The sequence below is a fragment of the Anas acuta genome, chromosome 2, assembly GCF_963932015.1.
Source record: "Anas acuta chromosome 2, bAnaAcu1.1, whole genome shotgun sequence".
Classification (NCBI taxonomy): domain Eukaryota; kingdom Metazoa; phylum Chordata; class Aves; order Anseriformes; family Anatidae; genus Anas; species Anas acuta.
The window spans coordinates 63,016,093-63,041,799 of NC_088980.1; the positions used below are offsets into that span (position 1 = coordinate 63,016,093).

The window sequence follows — 25,707 nt, forward strand, 5'->3', positions numbered from 1 at the left end:
GGCTGGAATTAGATTTTATTCATGTTTACCTAAAAGGAAAGGCATCACAGACATCAATAACCCCACATTTGGTATCGTTTCTGATTATAGCACCCTTGGATGAGGCTGGGCACCTGTCTCCCTCCGGCATCCCACAGAAGGTGGCTGGCTTCCCCAGCCCATCCCTGGGGCATCACAGGGGATGCTCTCCATGCAGGTTTCCAAACCAGCTGATTTCCACAAGGTTTGTGGAGCTGGAGAGCTGCCATAGCCTGCACTGGAGGCTGTGAGGAGGGGAGGCTTTGGCTGGCCATGGTGCTGGGAGCCTGCTGGCAAGGCACATTGCTAGGTGCTGATTTCCTTGTGCCCGTTTACAGCACATGCCCTGTATATGTGTGTCCACAAACCTCCTGAACTCACACAAGAAGAGGATGCTACAGAGAGAAAGCTCTGTTGGGAAGAAGATGTGTAAGTCAGAAAGGAGGGGAAAAGAGAGAGATGATGACAGATAATGTTGAATATTCAGGGACAAGATAAGAGCTTAAACCAAACTAAGCACTGGAGAATTTAGAGAAAAACTTTGAGGTGGTTGGCCAGAAGTAAATATACTTCCTTCTGCACTGCTTCAGGGAAGAAATCCCCTAACTTCCCTGTACTTACATGATAAAAATCTTTTTTTTTTTTTTTTCCACTATAGCTTTGTAGTGTTAGAAATACAAATCCTGGTTGAGTCTCAGCAGATAAATATTTGCAGGAAAGATGGTATTAATCATGTTGCCATTTCCACTCAAGCTCTAAGGTGTTTACACAGCAGTGGTTGACAGAAGCAGAGCATGACTTGGATGCAACGCCAAGACAGACAGTCTCAAAGCACATTTTGGATATCAGACACCTCTCTTTCATCCAGCAGACAACCAGGATCCAGGCAAACACATATTCTTGCTAACATCCCTTTTACCACAAATACTTCCCGTTCCTCCAGACCTGGCATTTCTGTCTGCTCCTTCACTGGTGTTACTATTAATACTTTCATAGTTTTATTGTCGCTCAAATCACGTACATGGCACATACAAATATTTTCTTGCCAGCACGACTGTGTCTTGTTCTACACAGCCTATGGGATTGAGAGGGAGTGATGGGTGCTGAATTCCTCTCTTTTTCTTTAACTATTTTTGTTTTTGAATAGCATGTAACATCACTGAAGACCTGATCCAACTCCCCTTTATTGCAATCAAAATTATAAGAGGCCCTTTAACAAAAAAAAAAAAAAAAAAAAAAAAAAAAAAAGTTCTTATTCCCTTTTTGTCCCTAGAAAAATTCTCATTGCCATTGATTTGCCACAGTTATTCTTAAAAGTAATTGTAGGCATGTGTCTAATAATGAAATGGTTCCTTCAGCAGAAATGGCATGGCCTGATTTAATAGGCTTGCTCCTCATGAGTATCCAAGCTTTTCTATTGTTTCAAGGAGCGAGAGGAAGCTGATGAATCCTGCTGGGCTACAGAGTTCACCTCCTAGGGGAGGATAAATTGCGTTACACAGTAGCTCCTGCACAATCCCTAGGATTTTTCACTCCTTTCAAGTTCAGGGTCATTTTTTTCTATTGGGTGTATCCATGCATCTCACAGAAGGTAACAGGATTATAGAGATTTAACTAAAGGGATAATAGGATTTTATGTGTGTAAAGAATGGCAGTTGAAAAGAAATATCTTGACATGTCAGCTGAACATGGTCCACGGAGTGAATCATGATCATAGACCTAGCATGTCATGTTTTAAAGAAGAAAATTGTATTTTAATATCAGGATCAGCGCTTCTAATTGCAACTTCATGGTTATGTGCCTATAATTTAAAACACTGAGGATATTACTTATGGAATAGAAATAAGATAAGCATCATTCTGTCAATTAATGAATTCCAGTAATTACCTCCCTGACCCATCCTGTATCAGGAAATAATGTCTTGGAAAGGAAGGAATTAATATTCTACATGCATCTTCTGTGAAACGGAGGTCTATCAAGATGGTTTCTTAGAGATACAATTCATGAAGGCCTATAAAAATGGCTCTTTAATGTAGAATCCTAAGCCACCTTTTTGCATTCATAAAGTTAAAAAGATGACATTAATGTGAGATCTAGCTATTTAAATAGTTGTAGGATGGGTCTGTGAAGCACAAAGCTATTTTGGTATTCAAACTGTTCTCTATTTAGAGACGTGCTTGGACAGAGAGACTCCCTTGGGATAAAATAAGAGAAAGAAAAGGGGGAGTCTACATATATTCATATGGAATAGCTCTCACTTTTGAAATTTTTCTCATCAGTTACATTTCAATAGCTTTTCTGTGCAGACCAAATGGTTCACATCTTATCGCTGTCAACCTCAGCTAATTTTTATGATTTTACAATAGTGGCTTCCTATCCATGCTGAAAATATTTTAATCTTCTCAGTTGCTATAAAGACCCGTATCAACAAGAAAGAGGAATGGCTGGACATACATCGAATCTGACTATTTTTAAGCTGTTAACAAAGAGACAAAGGGGAGACAAAGAGCAGGGAGAAAGAGACTGACAGGCATGTGGGCATAATACAACCCCATTCACTGTAGCTTTGGGACAAAATCCCAGCTCCGCTGAAGCCACATCTTCCCCGCAGATAGCACCTGCCTATCTTTCAGCCACATTGATTTTAGATGCTGCACGAGAAGTGGCTAAGGCTTTTTCAGACTCAATGTGTGAATTTTTAATTAACAAAGAAATACAGCAGTACCGATGTAACATATGGCACATTATTTGGTACTTACCAGGTATGTAGTTGCACAGTCTCTCCACAGCTGCCTTTACTGTACTGTTGTGCCACTGTGCAAGCTGTTCAATCACAGAGACCACAAGCACACATCCTTCAAACAAACAAACAAACAAACAAACAAAGAGAGTGAATACAGTTATCCACATTGTGTGATGAAGCACCCTGTACCATACTTCAGGTGTCTTTGGGCATTTAATTTCTTGATATGCTCCATGGCAGATGAGTGCTTGGGGGTTGGGGGAGTGAATAACTGTAAATTTCTGACTTAATTAAAAAACACGTAGGTTATCAGAGAGACATATCGATGTACAAGGAAAGCACAGAACAGCCTGGCTTTTACAGCACCGAACATGGCTTTTAAATAAAGGATTTTCTATCCTTTCAAGGATGAAAACCAAGGAGTGCAGTGGAGAGCTGCAGCTTACACCTGTCAGCTTTGCCTCCTGCCCTCCTGGTACCTTTCACACGAAAAAGGACACACTTCTTTACCTGATGGGACTTCTTGTTCACACAAGCCACACAGAAAGCTACCAAAACTACAAAATGAATGGGTGATATGGCTGCCTGCAAAAGCAATGTCATGGACCAGACGTGTGTGCCAACAGCCATGGGGCATCATAACCACTGTGGCACCATTTCTTCACAGGCTTTCCTCTGAAGCCCAGTGGTGTTTGGCATGCGTAGGGCCATTAGGCCCAGCTAGCCATTGCCTAAAGCCAGAATGCCACAGGGTTTTTTGGGCCCCTCGCTACAAGAAGGACATCGAGGTGCTTGAGCGGGTCCAAAGAAGGGCGACGAAGCTGGTGAGGGGCCTGGAGAACAAGTCCTATGAGGAGCAGCTGAGGGAGCTGGGCTTGTTCAGCCTGGAGAAGAGGAGGCTCAGGGGCGACCTTATCGCTCTCTACAGATACCTTAAAGGAGGCTGTAGAGAGGTGGGGGTTGGCCTGTTCTCCCACGTGCCTGGTGACAGGACGAGGGGGAACGGGCTAAAGTTGCGCCAGGGGAGTTTTAGGTTAGATGTTAGGAAGAGCTTCTTTACTGAAAGGGTTGTGAGGCATTGGAACAGGCTGCCCAGGGAGGTGGTGGAGTCACCATCCCTGGAAGTCTTCAAAAGACGTTTAGATGTAGAGCTTAGGGATATGGTTTAGTGGGGACTGTTTGTGTTAGGTTAGAGGTTGGACTCGATGATCTTGAGGTCTCTTCCAACCTAGAAATTCTGTGATTCTGTGAGGGTTCTTTCTGCTCTCCCACAGTGGTAAAGAAAACATTTCCTCTGAACTACAAAGGTGATCATTTCACATCACTAATCTTGCTGCAAGCAGAAATAAAGCTTAGCTGCTCCTTGTAGTGGGTACAGCTGAGACCTAAGAGCTTACACATCATAGTAAGGCGTTTCTTGAGGTGTGAAGCACTAGTTTTCTGATACTTTTAAGATGAAGAAGGTTCAGTGTCATCTGCATATACAGATAATTCCAAATTCACACAATGACCATAACCCTCTAATTTCAGGCAGATTTTAAATTGCTGTGAGTCAGCATTGCACTCTCCATTTCTGCAGTGGCTCCATCCTTTTATTAAACAAACAAACAAACAAAAATTCAGTGGTGTCAACTCTAACAAAAATAGTTACGCTTCACAGCTATTGTGGAGAGTGAGGTCCCAGCCTGGACTCAGAGCCTATGTAACACAGCTGGGTATCCCAGGCAGCCAGGAGACAGGGAGCCAGAAGGCCAATTTCCAGCAGTACGAACAAAGATTTCTCTTCAAAATCCCTGTAGCCGAACCCTCTTTCATCCCTGGTACAAGAAATCTCAGTTCTCAAAATTGGCACTGACACAGTCCAGAAATGGAGGGAAGCTGCAACATTTAGAAGTGGATGAAGATCCATCTCTTTCCAGATCTCAAGAGAATTAATGTTTAGGTTTCCAGACTGGCACAACTCTTCTAAGTGAGCTTATAAAGTCCTACCAAGTGCCTATGTGCTATTAAATCAAAGTGGTATTTTTCAACATAAATAACTTCAGTGCTCCTATGGATCAAGTGGCAAGTCAAAGAGGAGGTAGAATAACTGGAACTTGCAGTTCCAATATCTTTGAGTTGTCTGTTACTCCTCCTGCACCAAAAACAGTAATTCAGTGGAAATTACAGTGAACTTGCCACCTTTTTGCAAAGATAAAAGCCCACTTCTCCATACTTATTAAATAAAACTCTCACTCAAAATCCTCTGCAGAATGATTTATAAAGGATGTCATTACCTCTCATCAGCCTAGAAGAATAGGAGAGTATATGGAGACAAATTCAACCAAGAGAAAACCCCGAAACAAGTCATTCCTTCTTCTCTCAACCCTGCAAAACACACAAGCTAGCCTGAGCAACACTCATAATCCAACAGGTTGTCCTGAGGATAAAAATACCCTTGGTGCTTCACTTTCCTCTGGAATACAAAAAGACAGCCTCCACTGAAGATGTAAGACATTTTCTCTCTCATGTTTGTCAAAGTACTGCAGAGGGGGGAAAAATAGCTATTTTTGGTCCAGCTCTGCCAAACAGAAACAGAATTCTTAATCACAAAAACAATCATTCAGGTAGCCCTACTCAGGAAGAGGTTTCGTGGCAATTAAATGGAAATTTTTCATGTTTATTAAGTCAGTCAGGCACTTCTGTGTCTATTGAACCAGGCCCAAGGGGAGATTTGCTTTGCCTGAGAATTAACAGAGTTATTGCTGAGATGGTGAAGTACTTAATGCAGTACCTTGGGCTACTGGATGCTATATGAATATAAATAACAATAAGAGCCTGACAACTTGGGAAAAACCCACGGAGCTGAACTTCAGGGTGTTTGGTCTCATAAACCCATCTTTACTGTCACACAGAAGATGCTATAACCCCTCCCTGCTGCAGGCACCCATCAGCCACAACTTCATTCTTTGAGTGCTCCCCTTGAATGTAGTTTCTCCTGATGAAACACTACACTTGGCAGGACAAGCAGGTGAAGAAAGACTTGACTGATTTTCAAGGGGGTCTGCACTTCCAGTTAGAGGTGTCCTTCGCCTCAGATGCTGTGGATCTCTGCTCCTCCTGGTCTGCTGGCACTTCTTGTTGTCCCACCACAGGCCATGCCCCTGGTGACTTCAGAACCTTTCCTCTAGACTGAGGTCATCAGGAGCAGCTCTTGGCTTGGAGACTGTAAGTTACTCAGGAAAAGGAGAAACATATAAGGACTCACTCCAGTCCAGGGAGTCAACCCCACACATGCTCCCTGATTTTTGGATAAAAAACACACTCCCCCCCCCAGGAGCAATTCAGATTTATTCTCTAGGAGAACCTGTGTCCTGTGTTGAGTTATAGGTAAAGCCTCAAGGGGTTAGTGTCCATAAGCTGAAGTTAACTCAGACTATCCTTGCTCCTACTACAAATCCTTGTTTCTCATTATATAGGGCATCTTCCTCTGGATTTAGTGGTAGGAAAATGATTCATGGCTGGCTGCAGCAGCAGAAGCCACTACCCCCTAACAAAATCAACAGAAATGTCCCTGCATGCTAAATAAACAAATAATCAGAAATGCTAACAAGTTATCCTAACCATTAATAGCTCTTAATCCTGTAGGCTAAAAATGTAAAATAGCTAAAAATGACAGGGGGAAATCATATGTCTCTGACTGTGGAAATCTCATTGCTATAATTAAGTATGATTACTTGTGTGTGAGAGTATAAACTTCTTAATTCTCTGGGATCTGTAGAAAAGCACTTCCAGATCTGGACAGTCATTAGCAACTATTGCTTGCTTTTAATTTACTAGATATTTACATGTGATAAATGGGCACATATAAAGCAATGTATCATAAAATGGCTGGGATTGGAAGGGACCTTAAAGATCATACAGTTCCAACACCCTGCCATGGGCAGGGACACCTCCCACCTGACCAGGTTGTCCAGAGCCCCGTTCGACTTGAACACCTCCAGGGATGGGGCATCCACAGCTTCTCTGGGCAACCTGTCCCAGTGTCTCACCACCGTAAGCAAAGAATTTCCTTCTAGGATCTAATCTAAATCTCCCCTCTTTTAGTTTAAAACCATTCCCACTTGTCCTACCACTATCTGCCCATGTAAAAAGTCACTCTTCATCTTTTTATAGCCCCCTTTAGGTACTGAAAGGACACGGTGAGGTCTCCCCAGAGCCTTCTCTTCTCCAGGCTGAACAGCCCCAGCTCTCTCAGACTTTCTTCACAGGAGAGGTGCTCCAGCCTTCTGATTATCCTCATGAGAGCTCTTGCACTCTAAGTGTCCTTAAAGAGTTGCCAGCTCTGATCAGTTGCCCTGTCACCAAGGTCAGCATCCCATGGGGTCTCACCCACTAATTCTTTAAACAGGTGGGATTTTGGTCTCCTAATTTTCATGGTCCTGACTTCGCTCTTTGCCAGGCCCATATTCCTCAAGATCACAAACTCAGCCATGGTGTGGTTGCTGCAGCCCAGGCTGCCTCCAGTCTCAGCCTTGATAACAAGTTGGTCTGTGCTGTGGAGCACCAGCAACGCTTCTCTGGTTGGTTTGCCACCAACCTGGGCCTTGAAGTTACCCTTAGTGTACTGCAGGAGTCTCCTGGGTTGCTCATGGCCTGCTGTGCTGCTCTCCCAGCAGACGTCCAGGGGTCGAGGTCCCCATCAAGATGAGAGCCTGCAGACACAATGCTCCTTGTAGCTGAAGCAGGAAGGCCTCAGCAACAGGCTCCCCTCGGCCAGGCAGCTGCCCAGAATGCTCCTGCCCTACTTGCTCAGGTGCACCCCATCCAGTGTCAGCATGCCCGGTCTCTCAAAGGTGCATCTGAGATCACAGAACCCAAACCTGAGTATGGTACTAGCCATGCAGCATATCATTCACCTGATCCATCCACCTCTTTCTTTTCGGGTCCCAGTCTCCAACTGGGAGGATAGAGAATACTACCTGTGCTCCTGATCTCTTCAACATCTTTCAGAGGGACACAGAACCCTTTTTGATATTTCAGAGTCACTTCACTGCAGCCTTATTCGATGCTACATGAAAAAGTAGGGATAGGTTTTATTCCCTTGGCTTTACTAGGCTTGGTAGCGTCTTTGTGATATTGTGACTGTGGGTTCCCAGCAGGCAGAAAACATCTCTGGAGAGATTGTCTGGATGGCAAATTGGTGCTTCAGCGCCTCTCAGCAAGGAATCTCCAGTCCCTTCACCCTAGAGCAGCTTCCTGGAGTTCCCTGCAGTGTAGGGTCTGGTCTGGGTCTGGATAGATAGGCTTCATAATTAAAGATTATGAAAAGCTCACCTTTTCTTTTTTTTTTTTTTTTTGTAGTTGCATATGAATTTTGTTAGAAACAAGTTTCAAGAAATTGACTTTGCTGTCACACTTCAATAACAGGTTTCAATACCTTGCCAGGCTGAAGGATGTTTTCTCTGGACGAAATTCATTGGCGGTATAATGCCTACCAGCCATTAGAAACTAGACTTTGGTATTAATAAAACACTTGTCTCTTTTAGTGGTAGTTTGTCCCATCTGCTATTAATTTCTGAAGAGATAAGAGAAAGCCATAACCATTTTACTCAGCAGCAGTAATCTGAAAACACACGTCAGGAAGTACTTCTCCCCAAGTATTTGAAAATAGCATGTAATAATAAAATGATGTTTCCAATATGCTTGGAAAAAAAAAAAAAAATCATACCCCAATAATAAAATCAGAGCTAGAGAGATTCATTTCTTAGCCACAAAGCCTCTGGCAGTTTGAACACACTATTTAACTTAATCCACTTCTGCTGCACATGTTTGAAAGGATCTGTAATTAGAATTATACCTGCGGATGTCAAGGAGTGTCTGGATGCTGAGAGATGCTTTTGTAAGTTTTGGATTTGTGGATATTTTTGTCCAGTAAAATGGATCTCTGGCACCTAGCACATCTTCCTTTGCCATTTTTTGCTCAAGCTCGTGAGTATTGGAGCCTTTTCTTGCCCATCTAGCCATATCACCATTCCCCAGTTATAAATTAGCTGTACCCCTGAAGCACAAGAAGAAGTAAGCCAAGAAAAGTGGCCTTGGACACAAATAGCTCTCCACAAGCCCTACCCACTAGGCTGTGGTTGCCCTGCCTGCTCCCGTGGTGCAGGAGCTGGAGCCTCAGTTGGTGAACTGGCAAACCTCTGCCTCAAATACCTGTCTGCAGCAGCAAAGCACCTTTAAAAACAAATCCACCTATCACATTCCTGGTTCTATACAGAAGATGAAGGTTTTCATGAAACATGGGCTTCACCTCTCCCATTTCGGATGATCATTTCACGTTGTAGGTTCCAGTACATCTTTTAAAATGAATCATACAGAGGTGGAGTTCCCAGAGGTAGTCTACAAAGTGTATTAGACCATACTGTGACTTCTCATGCTGATGCTAATGTTCTGGAGTAAAAACACCTCTTTCCGAATTTGCCTAATCCAGGTCCAGTTCAACCCAAAATAAGGCATTCCTATTTGAAATGAGTGTGGGGAGCTAATTAGAAGTCACCAGGTCTACTGTTTTCTCCCCTGAGACGGGGAACAAAACTGCACATGGGTACTCCAGGTGCAGACAGACCATGGATATTCAATGTCCCAATACAGGAAAGATTTCTCTTTTACTATATATACCTTTTCTAATACTTCCCCACACCCATTTTGCATTCTGCTGCTGCTTCTTAACACTGAGCTGATACCTTCAAAGAACAACCCATTGAAATCTCTGGATTTCCTTCCAACATGCAAATAGTCAGCTCAACAGATAGGTGTATAGGCAAAGTCAGGATTGTTATTTTCCCATGTGCATCCACAGCATTTGTTGCCTTGAAAGACTATTTAGAAAGGGATGTGACTATGAAAGTCTTTTAACTCAGACTTTGTTTTTTATTCCATTTACAGTTAGAGTTATTGTATTTCATAGAGATACTGATGTGATGGAATATAATTATAGGTGTCTGTATTCTAATATGTTGGCGTATACAAGACCTTTTTTGACCTAAATTTGCCAAGTGTCATAAAATATCCTGAAAATGCTAAACGATATAGTACTACCAAACGTGACACTGGGCATAAAATTACATATAGTATACTGGGTAAAGATATTTTTGAAATTTTGATGTCAATATAGCAGTATCTCAAGTGTATCATAGCTCTGTAACAAAAATAGCTAACCCTGGAATATCAATTATCATTTCTGTTGTTCATGCCTCTGCAGCTCATGCAACAGCAGTGAGACACTTTAGACCCTGAGCTTCATTCATTATTATTTCCTTTAGACCCTCTACTCATTCATTATTATTTCCTTAAGATGTCCTATGAGGACTCTGATACCGTTACGCTGGTACAGAAAATTTAGTTTCCATCTAGTGGAACACTCTGGTATCTATACCTGCCAGCTAAACGCATCCCTGGTGTTTCCTGTAGTATACTTTAAAGAGCCCTATTTAACTAGATCTATAACCCCAGGCATTTCCAATTGAAAATTAATTAAAAAAATGTATGCGTGCCATTAACATATTTTTCATTTTCAAATCTGGGAAGAGTATTAGAAATGTACTGAAGCCTGAATGGTGGCAGAGGCAGTTTTATTATCTCTTGACATTGGGATTGTTCCCTTGTCCAGTGCCAAACAGTAAGCCACATGGATAATTTCATTCAGTCTGCAGAGATTTGACCATTTTAAGATCTGGAATGCACAAAACTTGTTTCAAATGTACAGTTCCTAAAATCACTGAAAATTATTGCCTTAAATATATATGCAGGTTGTTCTGAAGTTCTGTGTAGGGCTAACATATGAACAGTAGTGGGAGGCACATATATTGGGGCAATCAGCAATCAAACAGACAATACTAAATAAGTAAGATTATTAAAGAAAGCATATACTAAAGGCAATCGTCAGTGACATACAAGACTACCCATGTCTGTATATGCACATATAGATATATGTATGTGTATTTACACCCAAATGTATGTATATAGGTAGGTATGCGAAACACACCTTTTTATTGAGATCAGTAGATATATTTACATTTTATAGTCATAAACTTTCAATAGGATTTGGGGTGATCTTGAAAATTAAATTTTTACCATCAGTTGTTAAAAAATACAAATTGCTGTAGAAAATATTTCCTTTTTAAGAGTTGCTTTCATATCTTCCTCACTACTCATGCCTGTGGTTTTTCTGTCTGACGAACAATCATAGCAAAAAAGGCTGCAGTTAAATATGCTATTTGTTGCTGATCATCAGACCAAGTTTTGCTGCTGTGTTAACTGACCAATGTCAGTGAAGGGAACAGAGGTGCTGCAGCTTCATACCAAGTTAACTGCAATCGAAACCAAGCCCAGACTTTCCCCAGACATGCACACAATATGCACACAGACGCTTTGTCTGAGCGTGGTGATGAAAAGCCTCCAGCTCCCTTTGGTGAATTGCATAAAGTTTTGGGGAGCTCTGAATGCCACTGTTCCTGCTGCCACTCTGTGGGCATATTTCATCCCTGTGTCCATGCATAGAGGTGAGCTGCTGGGTACATCGACTATCACACAAATCAACACAGGTGAAAACCAGTTTTTTGTACAGCTGGGCAGCTCTGACACGTGCATTTTTTTATGTAACCAGAGCTGAAAATATGTTTGAAAACCACACATCCTCATATGTTAGGAATTATGTTCTCATGGGTGAACGGAAGAGGTAACCCATGAAGGTTACTGAGAATGGCATTATATTGAGCACAAAGGCGGTGAAATTTGCTTCCCTGGCTGCTGACCCACAGGATCTCGCTTTGCTAGCGAAGAAGATGGAAAGAGTTGCTGTCCGGGTGTATTGAGCACTCCCTGACTAATAGCCTCATTCCAAAAAGGGCAGCCAAAGTTAATCGGCAAAAGGAGCAGGGCAGCCTGCTGCTGGGGAGAAAATAAATAAACTCTGCTATTTGCAAATGATGCTTGCAGTCACAGAAGAGAGAGCCAGAAATGCTGTCCAGGAAGAAGCCATCCTACACACATCTCTAGTCTAGCAGCTAATCAATGGTGTCTGTGCTGTTCCTAAGGGACAGGGTAGACACAGAGCTGTTAAGACCTCTAATGAGGTCTTCTACAGCCTCCTCAGGAACTGATGACAGTGCTTACTTATTGTTACCATTAGCATACACTCTTCCTAACCTGAATGCCCCTAATCTGAATAGTATTTATTTCCATTATTTATTGCTGTGTCTGTTAGGATCCAGGAGGATAAATCACACCTTTAATGTTTTTGAGGACAGATTTAACATCTTTTCTCAAGTTTGTCCTCTCTAGACTAATTAACTCCAATTTATTCAATCATGCTTTATAGTTTATGTTCGTTTTCCTCTGAAATCTCCAGTCACTCTGCTTCATTCTTGATGGACAGCCCCAAAAGGGAATGCAGAAATTCCTCAGGGGCTTTTTCAATGCTGAGAAAGGTAGTGGGTTACTTCATATGTCTTGCAAGCTAACTCGTGTTCACACATCTTGGTGTCTGCAGTGTGTGTGTTCACCCTGACAGCATGCCATCATTGTGCCACTACAAGCCCAAATGATCTTCCCTGGGGATGCTACCTAGCCAGCCATTCCTCATCTGCATACCTGTGTTGAAATGACTTTTTTTTTTTTTTTTTTTTTGTGGGGCAACCACTCCAAGTTTTCAAGACTGTTTTGAATTTAATCCTGCCCTACACTATACTTGCAAGCCTTCTCAGTTTTATCTAAGCTATTAATTTAATAGCACTCTATTATCCAGGCTAAACAAGATATGGAATGATACTACATTCAAAGTTGAGGTCTAAGAAAGATCTGATTTTGTACATCCTTCTGCATAGAGGGTGAGTTATTTGTAATTACTCTGTGAACAAGGCCATTCACCAGTTTTATTCCACTGTGTAGAAACTTACGAGGTGGTGCCAAAAGCCTTACTAAAATCAAGCATCTACTGCTTCTTCTGTGTCTACATGCTGTTATCCTGTCATCAAAGAAAATTAGGTTGTTCTGACACTGATTCTCCTTGATAAATCAAGTTAGGCTCTTATTCATATTTATTTTTGAAAGGTGCTTTGAAAAAATTTTGATTAATTACTGCATGAATTTTCCAGGAACTGATGCTTAACTGACTGATCTACAGTTCCCCAAATTTCATTTTTTCACCATTTGGAAGAGATGAATGTATCAGTTCCTTCCTGTCTTTCAGCATCTCCCCTGTTTTTCAGGGCAATTTCTGCCTCTCCTGAGTGTGGTTCAGACACTTCTGGATGAATTTGACTTTGCTAGAGTACAGGACAACTTGCAGACACTTTAATTGCTCTGTCATAATTCAGAAGGGGAATAAAACCTTTACAACTTTTTCAGAAATAGTATATAAATAATGAACATCATCTTACATATAAAGAAATACTAACATTGGCATTACTAGTTACTGGGGTTACTGTACTATCTTTGGGTACATTAGTACTAGCTTAAGTAAACATTTACTTGCCTCGTGAAATGGGTGGTATTTTCCTCATTTAACAGATAGGAAATGTCAAAGGCCTGAGCTGGGTATTCAAAGGTCACACTCATACTTAATTCCTGAGAGAAAAACACACAGCATCTTGCTCTCTGGATGCCCCAACGAAACTCTCAGGCTGCTTCTAGCAAGAGGTTTTCTAGGTCTCGTCCTGAAGAAACCCCTTAAGACATATTGCCAGTTAACAACAAACCCAGAAACTAAAACCAAATCTGAAATCCAGCTCCCAAAACAGTGCACAGACCATAAACTCGCTGTCTTTGCATGAGCAAAAAGCATCTTCATGGGTATTCACATAGAGGAAAACATATGAAAGCCATTTCACCTGTCATTGGGACAAAGCAGAAGCGTACATCACATGCAAAGCCTGCAAGAAGACTAGAGGGAGAACCTGAGCTGGTTTCACTATATGCAAAAGAGGGAGCATTTCCCCAGCCTGGGGAGGCAGGAGACAGTTTCATGGATGGAGAAAAGAGACTGTCAGGTGCTGGGAAGCTTTCTGTGAAGACAGGGCCAAGGAAAGACCATGTGGAAACTCTGATCTCTAGTACCTATTTAAAAGTAGGTTGGAGATGTTTAGGAACTACTTAGGAGCACTGGATCTGATCTCAAGGCCAAGAGGGTTATCACCAGGTTCTTTCCCTCTTTCTTCTATAATTCTAAAAGGCAGCAGCATTAAATCCCTTTCTAGGGGGATTATATATATAATATACATATTCTATATATTTTTTATACCAAGTCAATTGTGAAAAGTCGTTCTTTGAATTAAGCAGCCTTTTTTTTAAATAATAATTATTTTTTCCCCAAGAAAATGCATCAAAAATGACCCAGTCATTTCCCCAGTATGACCAGAACATCCTGGGGGATATGGTGCCTACCCAGGGAGTTCCGCTAGCAAGGGGAGCAGAAAAAGGGTGACCAAATTGTAACACATTCAGTTGGGGTACCAGAGCTGTACTTCACTCTCCCATCATATAATTTCTGCATACTTCTTCGAGGTGAGTGCTACTTTCAGTGGAAAGATTTTATGGAAAATATTTTCTGTGTTTTGTAACTGAAAGAGCATCTATTTCCTCACTGGCATTGGCTACTAACATAGTAATCTCCGTCATGTGAGTTCTGCACACAGAGCAGTGCTCAGAAATGACTATTCAATGTGCAGACACCTCATTTCACTTAAAAAAAATAAATGAGACAAATGTTTTCAAAAGATTAGTCCCCTGACCAAGCATTTAATTGAGAAAGTCCATTTCTTCAAGAAAACTCCTCTACGTTTTGCAGTGGGTGCCTCTAATGTTAAAAATGCTGCCTTGGTCTATATGGCCAAAAGGTCAGCGGAAGTTCTCACAGCCCTCTTCTGATGCCTTCCCAGACAGAAAACTGAGCTAACAGTGTCTGTGGTCAAGCTGTTGAAAGGAAATTACACTCGCCCTCCCAGAGATGTGGTGCATCTCGACTTCATTTCTGCTCCTAGGAGGGCTGGTCACCAAACCAGATGCTACCCCTGCTCCAGTGCAACCAACACCCCTGTCCTCTTTGTGAAAGGGAAGAGGCACAGGCAGCTCATCCTCCTTTCCAAGAGATAGCCAAAAAAGCAGCTAACCCACAAATCCGTGGGGTGATTGCTGGGGTGCCTGTGGGCACCAGCCTTGCCCTGTGATGCTTCAGTGCCCCGCAGACTTCTCTCTTGTGGCTTACAGGAGTGGTGAAGGTCTCTGGGGGTCATTTAGGGTTTTTGTGCATCGATGGGGCAACTAGGTGCTCATGAAGTAGCTGGAAAGGGCAGACAACATTCGGAGCTGAAATTTAAAAATTCAGCTGTAATAATCCCAGGGGAAGCATGCTCACCTCTTCCTCCGTGCCATTAAAAATGCTGCTGACTAAAGATCTGGCCATTAAAAAGCACCATTTCCCTCTCACTACCTGCTCCAGCAGCAGCGGTCCCAGGCAGCCATTTCTGCTTTTCACCACTTGCTTTCATTTTCTGGCTGGCGGCTGAGCCCTGGCTGGAGCTACTCAAGTCCATGACTTCGCTCTGCTTTCCATTCACCCTGCCTCAGCACTGCTCAGATCTGCACTTTGGGTGGCTTGGGAGCGTGGGAAACAAACAAACAACAACAACAAAATTTCAATCAAGCTTAGAATTATTTCTAATTGCGTTCCTTGAGACACAATGAAAAGCATTTTTGCTTGAAATATTGCCTTCTGAGGCATGGAAAACTGCAACGTGATTTATGTTTATGGCACAAAAATGCCCCGAAAGCTAAAAAAAAGACAGTGTAAAACATTGGGTCATAAAGTTAAGTGATGGATGTGGTTGATACATTTGTGTGCATGCAAGATGTAAGCCGCCACATCGCTCTAGGCATACAGAGTGTCACACCGACAGCCCTTCTGACGCAGAGATACCCCCAGGTCACGCTGACCAGTCACCAGTTCTGCTTTGGGAAGAAATTAGTCAGGGGTGTCAGGGCTGCACGATGCTCCCAGCCACAGCTGCTGTGGAAATCCCCACAGGCACGTTGGCTCTGTGGGAAGGGGCTGCCAAAACGCACCCCCCCACCTCAGCTGGGCTGCCACAGTCCTGTTCAGGGAGCACATGAGAAGTGCAGGATACACTCATGAGAAGGAGAGATGGGAGGAAGGAGCCCTGGCAGTTTGTTGGCTGCACAGCAGGAGATGAGACTACCCTGATGTCCCCCCCTCCTGGCATCCCTTGGCCCCAAAACCAGCACAGGGATCAGCCATGCCGCCAGGTCCTGGGGAATTTCAGCTGCAGCATGCGAGCACCTTGGGCAACAACCTTCCAGGCATTTATCTGTGGCCCAAGCGAGGATCAGCTACTCTCAGGAGTGGTCTCCTGGGAAAGGGAATCACCGAGGAGACCCTACATGAGCCAGGGGACAGCGTGTCCTCCCGTGGCTACACACCACCCAGCCTGACCCACCGCCAGCATCGGGAACTGTCGCCAGTTTTCCAGGTCCCAGACTTATAAACGCTGAAGCCACAGCTTCAGACACCATTCCCTGTAGAGCAAAAAACCATGAACTTTGGGAAGCAGTCGCTCAAAAACAAAATCATAAAATAACTCCAGACCCCACACTGGCCTTGCAACATCTTAAGTGACAATTTCGCCAAAGGCTTTGGGTATTTTGCAGTACAGCTGTAGGAACAGATAAAGGAGTGATTTACAACGTGCACAGCAGTGCTCCGCTCACCGGTGCAGTAACAAATGAAGTAGCCGGCCGGGCAAACAGAGCCTGCATACATACCGACACAGGTGTGTCCTTTGTACAGCCCGGAGGGGAGCAAAGGGGGCGGTGTGTCGTCTCCGCTGGGCAGAGGGGAGCAAGAGGCAGCCTTCAGCAGCAGCAGCAGCCAGAGGATGCAGAATAAATTAAGAAATGTCTGCCTAGAGGCCCTCATCCTAAGGAAAGAGAGAGAGAAAAAACAAAAAACAAACAAAAAAAAAAAAAAAAAAAAAAAAAAAAAAAAAAAAAAACCAAACAAACAAAACAAAAAAAAAAAACACAACAATCAGATGGGAAGAGCGCACGTGCGCCTGCATTCCCTTAATGCGCGGGGAGCATCCTGCATCTCTGTCGCACTGGCAGCTCCCGCGGGGGGTAAAATACGATGCAGGGCTGCTCCCTAGCCTGCCCCTACGGGATGCAGGGAGCACCCCACACTTGCCCCATGGCTGTGGTGAGGGGGCTATGTCCCTGCAGCTCTGGCTGCCCTCCACACCCCCCCATGGCCCGCGGCCCCACTTGCAGCTCTTCCCAACCTGCCGGTCTGGCAGGACAAAGAGGGTTGCCTGAGCAGCTCTGGCTCGGTGCTCTCACTTCTCCTGCGCCAGCAGCGGGTGACTAACGACCTTAAAACCACAGTAGCTGCCGGAGCCACTCAGCATTAATAACGCAAGACACTCCCCTGAGCAACTAGTGTTGCAAAAAGAAAACAACCCACAAAAACCTTCCTTCCCCCCCCCCCCGCCCCGGCCCCAGCACTCCTCTGCCCTCCTCCGCTCAGATAAATAAATAAATAAATACTCTCCTTCTGCTTCTTTAGAGCAGAGTTTCCGTACGGGAGGATGGGATAAAAATAAAATTAAAAAAAAAAAAAAAACATAAAGAGGCTGCCGACGGCAGACACCAAGTCAGGAGGATGGGCTGGCAGCTGCTGGCACGATGGCAACAGCGGGAGCGAAGTGAGCTGCACATCTGGGAGCGGGCTGGGGCAGCCCTGCTCCCACCAGCCTTGTGAACATCCCTCAGCTGCCTGCGAGGTTTGGAAATGCTGATCTGTCCCTGCTCGGGCAGGCACAACAGCTAAAAGGTTTTCCTGCCTGTGCTGTTGTTCTCGAGGACAAGGCTGCAGCCAGGCATTCCCTGGCCTGAAGGCTCATGGTCGGCTCTCCCAGATGTGGGCAGGCTTTCGTTGCAGGATGCTGAAGTGCAATGAGGAGCCTGTCTCCTTTGGCACCTCTACAGACTTCTCAGGCGTAAGTAAAGCAGGCTCATAAACGGCGCTGTAAAGGGAAACATGGATAATATAAATCAGCAGTTTCTCATCTTTAAAATCAATGATTCCCTGCCAAATCCTCAGCCAGTCCTGCAGATCAATATGACCCCACAGCAATCGTGTCATCTCTAGTATTTAACATGGTTTTTGTGAATGGTTTCTTAAGGCTTCTCTTCAGCAGGAGACCAACCTAAGGCGCTTTCAGAGATGGTCACTGAAAGCCTGCCTCAGCTCTGGGGAACAATTTGCCTTGTGGTCCATGGTTTTGTAATCCAGTGGCTCTGGAAAAAAAAAAAAAAAAAAAGTTAACAATTTCAATATGAATACGTATCACTGTATATATTCATTCCCTAAACCAAGCCACTGGCTTGCAAATGTATGTTTTTCTTTTTTTTTAGGGAAAAAAAATACACCCAAAATAGAGCTAATAGCTGTTGCTGAGCTTTGCAGGCCTGTTCCTGCTTATCATTCTTCATATAGCTAGCAATGTTCAGAGCAGCTCCCTCTTTCTGTTTTTTTTTTTTTTTTAAATAGCAGATAAACAAAAATCATAGTGCAAAGTACCTTATCCATATGCCAGCCCTACTGAAATCTGCAGGATGTTTTTCTTAACACTGTAAAAACTTGCTATAAAAAGCCGCTGTGCTACAGTGACTGCAGCTCCATTAAACCCTTTTTAACATACATATCACTTGGTTCCCGATGACACTTTTGAAGTCCTTTAAAATTGTGCGTATTGGCTCATGAGTGCTTGCTGCTAAAGCAGAGTGCTAATAATAGACAAGGAAAAAAATCTCGCTAGCACTGAGGTCTTTGGAATGGTTTCCACTTTATCACTGTAGTGAAACACAAATCCAAACAGCAGCACTTAGAAAGTATATAGCCAGCTCCCAAGCTGCTCCCTGGTGTGTAAACCTGCAGAGCATACTGCTTTATCCCCTCATTGGCAGGGTTATTTTCTTGCATTTGAGGTTCAGAAGAGTGGTGAGATAACCCACAATTATGTGTAATGCAGTGCTGTTTTTTACTAGACCTCATGAATTTGTGAAGCTCTTACACCAATTACAGAAAAATTTGAAGCTTTAGAAATATGCTGTTTGATCAGACAAACAGGGGATACGCACGTGCAGAATTAGAAACCAGCTGGGAATTTGACCCCTCCCAATGTTAAATCGTTCTTTTTCCCACTTAAATCAGATAGCAAGGCCTGTCTCTTGCCAGGTTAGCTTTGGCAAAGGAACAAGTGATGTTGTCTCTTCTTAGCATCATACATAAATGAGAGGTTAATGGGAGGTAAAATAAAACACATCAAATCTGTCCCAAAGGAAGGGATTTGATCATAAACACTTCTATTACATTTGTGCGTAACATCTAAGCCAGGAAAAAGAGAGATGGGACAAACCTGGCTCAGGAGGTGCTGCCCTCCTCCAATACTGGGTGTGCTGGCCTTCTGCAGACACAGGGGTCACCCTGCTTGACACAGGAGATGATTACATCCTTCCAGGTTATGCTTCCTGGGGATTTGTAGAGCACAAGGAGGTTCACAGAGCTAGCACCAGTTGCCTGACTCCCACACGCAGGCCAGCAGTAAATGTGGTGCATGGGGGACACCACCTAAAGAGGGCTTTGGCTGCCAACAGATGACAGGCCCCAGAGAAGGTCACAAAGACTAATGGACGATTACATGCCCCACTTGGTATCTCCTGACACAAGCTCTCCATTTGCACCCCCAAGCCTCTCTGAATTTAGACCAATCTGAGAGAAACGTACACACATGCCAGGCTGCCAGAAAACCCGAGGCAAAGCAGATGAAGCAGAGCAGAATCCAACCTAAATTTCTGTGAGTGCAGAGGACACAGCGGCAGTGTGTGTGCACATCTAGTGAAGAAATACAATCTCCGTGGTGGGTCCCAAGAGCAGGAGTGTGGTTTCTGGGGTCCGAAGGCCCCATAACACTCTTTCATTGCTTGTACTTCAATATGAGCTAGAGGATGGGTAAAGTTTCAGCCTCCCCTGTTGTTGCCCCTGATAGAGATGAAATGAAACAGATTTAGATCTTCCGATCTTCTGAATAATGGCTTAAACACCACTGCCAGAGCTCTTGAAGGAAACAGTCAGTCTCCCCAAAGGGGATCCTTCATGTGATTGCCACTAAAAGTGCGAAATGAGATGCAAGGAGGGAGTTATTCTCGTGTTGCTTTCTGTAATGGGTCCCTGAAGACCTGTTTATGTGCACGGCAGACACACTGAAAAAAGACCATGAAAAGAAAAGGGAATGGAAAATACTCACTTGAGGCCACAAAACAGGACAAATAGGCATCAGTGTATATGTCACCTGTCAGAAGTAGGGATTGATCAGTTGGAAAAGGGATATGCTCCCTTGAAATATGGAACAGACATCTTATGAAAGAAGATCAGCTGGCACTGCATATTTATCTACCCTATTATGTCCAAGTCACTGCACACATTACTGCACTTTTTTATACTGTTTGGTTAGATTTTGTTACATATTTATTTTTAGGATATATATATATATATATTTTTTTTTTCTTCTGTCACATTCATGCAAGCATTTTTATGATGACTAACTGTTATTTTGGGAGGTCTTCTCCCTGTCTCTCTCTCTGTCTCTTTCTCCTATTTGACATGTTGTTCAGTTCTTAAGGGAATAGACATATGCCTTGTATTTTTCTGGCTGAAGAGATAAAACCTGCAGGAAGAAGCCTTTAGATCAAAGATCCTCTCAGTCCCTTCTTTTCCTTTTATTTTCCAAACGCTGTCCTTTGTGCCCTTTGACGCTGAGGTTCCCTCTGGTTCTTTGTGTTGATTATTTTTCATTGCTGCTCTCAGGATTTCTTGATTGTCATAATCAGCTCCACAGTTGGTGCATTATCACTGGCACGGATGAACATTTCCAAAGCCCCATGTGGATTTGCTTCTGCACCACATCCAACTGAGTCATTCCCTCTGCCCCAGTTTCCTTATCAGTTGCTGCTTGCAGTTCAAGTTACGCATCTATTTCAGAGTCTCTCTCAATCTCAATGTCATTTAAAGCTGCAGGGAAAGCATTTAAAGCAATATTTTCCTACACTCCTATCTGAAAATTTGTTCCAAGCTATTGCCAAGCTGTAGCTGAGATGATTATCCTTTATTCTGCAACCTTTAATGAAACTAACTGTCCCAGCTTGCAAGAGCCGTTGATATCTATGCATTTGGAAATGTAAATCACTGACTGCCTACTTCAGCTTTAGATATAGCAAAACGTGGAAACAAGACTCAACAAGACTCTTAGGACTTTTAGACAGGGAACCGTGAAAAATACAGCTTCATTACTGGTGTTGCATTTTCTTGCTTGATTAACCTTAGTCCAAAAAAAAACAAACTTGCCTGTTGTGTTCTCACTATGTACAAATGTCACTATAAATTCACGAGTAATCTTACCGATGTAAATTTATTTCCTTTCAAGTTGTGTGGGCACAATTTTGAGCCTGTTCATGTCTAAATAAGACCTAATTCTTGCCATCACCTAGACAAAAGAAACAAATCTGCTAAGTAGGGAGCAAGCAGGTACAGTACTGCTACTGAGAAAGGATTAATTAGAAGGGCTTAGTTGGAGCACTTAGGTAATAGAGTAACTAAGAGCCAGATGTAAATACAAGTCATTCAGTCTGGGTCAGACTCTGCAGTGCCCTGCAGTTTGGGTACTCATTTAAATCCAGAAGAAGTAAGAGCCAAGCATTACCAACTCAGCATGATGGCGTTTTTCTCCCATTATTGCTTGGCCATAAATAGCTTGTAGCTCACTCAGCAAGCCAGAATCCAGCCTCCTGCACCGATTGCTGCGGAGCTATCGCTGTTGTGTTGGGTTTTGTCAGAAATGCAACCACCCATTAGACACAAGGGTTGGCGCCAATTGAGGGCATGTTGGTGGGGGAAGGCTCACCCCAGGTGCTGCCAGGTTTGAGGTGTTTGCAATGGGGGAGCACAACGTCAAAGGAGAAGAAAAATAAATGTTGGATGACATTTGCTCTGTTTGATCTTTCCTCCGATCACACAAACCAAAGACATGCAGCTCCACAGTCTCTGCATCTCAACATAGAGTGTGTGCCAAAAATAAAAGGTAATTATTCCCAGTGTTTGGGTTAGGGTACACAGCAAATGGCATAGGAGGCATTTTTAGCGCACACCACATTTCACAAGATTATCTAAATGTATTATTTGAGGCTTGCACTGGGACTTCTTTGCTCAGAAATGGGACCTGTGCAACAAAAGTACTATTGATGGCACTTTTCAGCTCAATAATAGGAGGAACTTTGGGTTTGAAGGATGTTTTTGTCTTTTCAAAGAGGTGTTTTGCTGATTTGCTTCAACATTAAAAGACCTGCAGGTGAGCTGGACAGTTTCCATCAGCAAAAAAATCCTGCAGGGACAGCATCCATCATCCATAGATAAATACACCAAGGCAGCACAAGCTGATTCTTCAAGTATTAATTAAGCAAGTGACTGGTCAGCCAGCCACGAACAGAATTTTCTTTCTTTGTAGGTACGTCAGGCTGCATGAAAGTACTCAATGCACTTGGAGGACTGCAAGCTCATCAGCTCAGATGAGCTAGGGGTAAGGTTATGGCCAGTGAAGCTTGCACCCTTCCTCACTGCCACTCTTTGGTGTTAGACAAACCAGACTCAGGCACCAGGTCAGCCCTTTGCTCTTGATCTTTTGGATTTATCACCGAAGATTCCCAAAGGACTTATTTGCAACAGTCTGCCTTTTCCTTTATAGCAGATTTTATGCTGATGTACTACCCTGACATCAGAGGTTGAGCCTTGCATATATATGAGAAGATGACATGGGCAGCTGGTTTTAATTACCACCATTTGTGGCCACCTCACCGTAAAGCAGAAATATGCCTCTCCGAAGTAGCTCTGTGTTAGGAGAAGCTTTCTTCCATCTTTCTGCTGCTTTACCCTGGCTGGACATCCCCCAGATTCGTCTCTTTCTTGCTTTGGAATCAGTATGTACATCACTGTATTGTCATTTTTCTGGCCCATTCCAGAATTTGGGACATTAGGGAAAAACAGCTAAACACCACAGTACTTGTTCAGGCTCCTTCGGTCAGGACTGGTCAGGCGTATGGCTGGCCTTGATGCAAATCTGACGAGATAATTCTCCCCAGAAGGGACACGGAGCTGGGTACCACGGGCATGACTCCTGCCTTCACAACTAGGAACAGCCCTGCAAGAACCAAAACCAAGGACACAAGGATTATAAAACCACATAAGTGAGGGAGAAAGCATGACATTTGTTTTCCTCTCAAGATGTCCCCTGAGTGCAGGATATCTCACCTGTTCTCCAATCCCTCAGCACACATGGGAGTCATTAAATCCTCCAGCAGGACACTGTCCTTTGTGCGCGGTGGGACGGCTGACTGCTTGGCTGACTCTCTCTCTCATTACTGGCCTTCTGCGGTCTTTTGCAGCTGATTTAATTAGCTGGTTCAATGAAACATAAATAGCATTTCAGAGAAATATGCACTGTGTTAAAATACCTTTCTGATTGTTTTTCTGTTCACACTCTGGATGCATAAAAAAGAGCTATAATACCCAGCGGTGAGTTACTGAATCCTGTTAGAAACCTGATATATGCCCAGTGCAACGTTTATTAAATATGAGGGGTATAACCATATGCATTAGCAAAGTCTAGCTGACTAAATTGTTCAGACAAGAAGAGCAGACAATCTTCTGCCTTGCAAATCAATTGCTCTAACACAATGAAGTGCTCCAAGTCTGCTGATGCTGGGCCCAACTCTTTTTTCCTGCATAGATATGCACAGCCACAATAACGTGTTGGTTGGGCTTTCCTGATCATCTTTTTTCTTTTAATTTTACATCAAGATGCTGGACACTGCAGCAGGTGAGAAGGATTATCCAGGTCTGATCCTAAACTCTCTTCTCTTTGCCTAAATGACATAAGGTAAATGCCACACAGCCAGATAATTGAGAGGGGAAGAATCAGGGGTGTTACTGAAGCACGGCATGGAAGTAGCATCTTCCTCCTCTTTCTGGCTTAGAAAATAAATGAGTAGGTTTTGTAGTATTTGTGGATTTTGTCTCCTGGCTATTTATTTGTCACCATTCATCATGTAGACTCAGCGCTTATGTATATTTAAAGTAATGGACATAAATTAACAAGCCTCGAGGGTGTTAAATAACCTCCAACAAACCTCCTTCCCCTCATGGGAGTCATTTCTCACAATGCACATACCCAAGTAAACATCTTGGTCTGACACTATGCCCAGAAGACCAAGAAAACGGGGACTGAGTGACCCTCACGCAGAGAGCTTCACCACCCGGAGGAGAAGCAAGCCTCTCCTGTGCTTCTGGGACTGAACAAAGTGGCTCTTTCAGCCATACAGAGGTAGCAGGCAGACACCCCAGCAGCAAGTCTGCCACTCCTCACCGATTTCCCGTCACGTAAAGCCAAGGAAGAAGCCACATCAGGAGTTCTGGAGATCACCTGAGCACAAAGCAGCAGCTGGACCCCAAGAAACATGAGGCAGCATTTACCAGGAAGCAGAAATTATAGCAATCATCAAACTGTGTACACTCAAACCTATTCCATCCCTGTGCATGCTACATGGGTGCACTGCTCTCTGGGCAGCCGTGATGCTGGAGATGTCCAGCAGTGAGACTGAATAAGCCTGCCTTCGAGCAATACAGCAGCAGTGGTGTCTGTGCAAGCCCAGATAAAAGATAACGTGTGAGAGTGACAGGGAATTTCATTTTGTTTGAGGAGCTGTGCAGGCAGTAGACCAAAGTTTCTTTTGGTCCGGGGCAGAAGAGTAGCATGGCATACAGGTGTGCCATCAGCACGGGGTCGCCAAGAGGGTTGGTAGCCACAATAAAGATATTAGTGCAGCTATCCAGTGATCTCAGTATCTCAATCTCACTTGGGTTTTATTTCCACCCAAGCCTTCTCCCTTTTCACCCTCTGTCAAGCAGAGGGAGGAGCATTTCTTCTTCCCCACCCTCATGCAGACCCAGGTACCTCGAGAGAGCTGCCATCCCAGTGAGGTTTTCAGGGGAGGCAGAGCCAAAATCCTGCCTTGGGAATCCTCTGGAGAGTGCTTCTTGGCCCAAAGGCCTGATGTGGAAGCCAAAGTGAAAACTGGTTAAGAAATTTTAATGAACCTGTGTTGCAAGTTCCTGAGCACATAGTGGTGGGGAAGTGAGAAGAGGTAGTAAAGCTAGGGTCACATTCCTTTCCCAAAATTACCAGCTGGGTGTGGACATCTCAGTGTTTGGTTCTCTAATCCCCTCCTGACAGCTGGGTTTTGGCACATACTCAGCACTGATCTTCTGAAAAATACATCCCAGTGAAGCCTTTCAAGATGAGCAGCCAAAACCTAGAAGCATCGCCGTAGCAAAAGTTGCAGACCAAGATTAGGAACTATTGGATGACAAATGGGAATGTTGCCCAATTTTTTTAAGATACAGAAATAAAGTATTTTTCTTTTCTCTGAAACTGGTATCATTTCCAGCCCTTCAAAACTAGAGAACACTTGCCCTAGATCTATTTGGTGCATCACACTATTTTAGGCAATAATTCGTGATGAAAAATTCATAATTTATGTGTCTACATCATTTCTTTGCTTTAATCCTACATTCAGCAGTTTCTTTTGATGACTAGCAAAAATAACTATCATCAATGCAGATGAAGGTAAGCTGTAACTTTTATCCCAAACTCTGTCTATATTTATCAGGCTTGTCTTTTCAGAGAGGTGACCCCATCCTGCTCCTGCCAAGTGCATTGGCTGCTGCAGTGTCTCCCAAGCCCCCACTTTTCTTGTGCACCTGTGATAGCATCCGCTGTGCTCCC

At 43.6% G+C, this 25,707-nt stretch overlaps 1 protein-coding gene and 1 long non-coding RNA gene across 3 annotated transcripts in view; both read right to left on the minus strand.

Annotated features, from left to right (window-relative positions):
* AOAH (acyloxyacyl hydrolase) overlaps positions 1-17,220 on the minus strand; it is a 73,358-nt gene extending 56,138 nt beyond the window's left edge. Inside the window, 4 exon segments of the mRNA XM_068670438.1 lie at positions 2,778-2,873; positions 16,580-16,734; positions 17,095-17,189; positions 17,191-17,220. Coding sequence (XP_068526539.1) covers positions 2,778-2,873; positions 16,580-16,734; positions 17,095-17,189; positions 17,191-17,220 — 376 coding nt within the window.
* Positions 17,221-17,351: 131 nt separating this feature from the next.
* LOC137850470 (uncharacterized) lies at positions 17,352-25,090 on the minus strand. Of its 2 annotated transcripts, XR_011092546.1 has the most exons (4): positions 24,877-25,090; positions 23,175-23,321; positions 20,122-23,064; positions 17,352-17,838 (listed from the first exon to the last, which is right to left on the minus strand). It is a non-coding gene; the product is annotated as an uncharacterized lncRNA (long non-coding RNA). The 2 variants fall into 2 exon arrangements; XR_011092545.1 differs by lacking the exon at positions 17,352-17,838 and having other exon boundaries at positions 18,300-23,064; positions 24,877-25,089.
* Between the last annotated feature and the right edge of the window lie 617 nt (positions 25,091-25,707).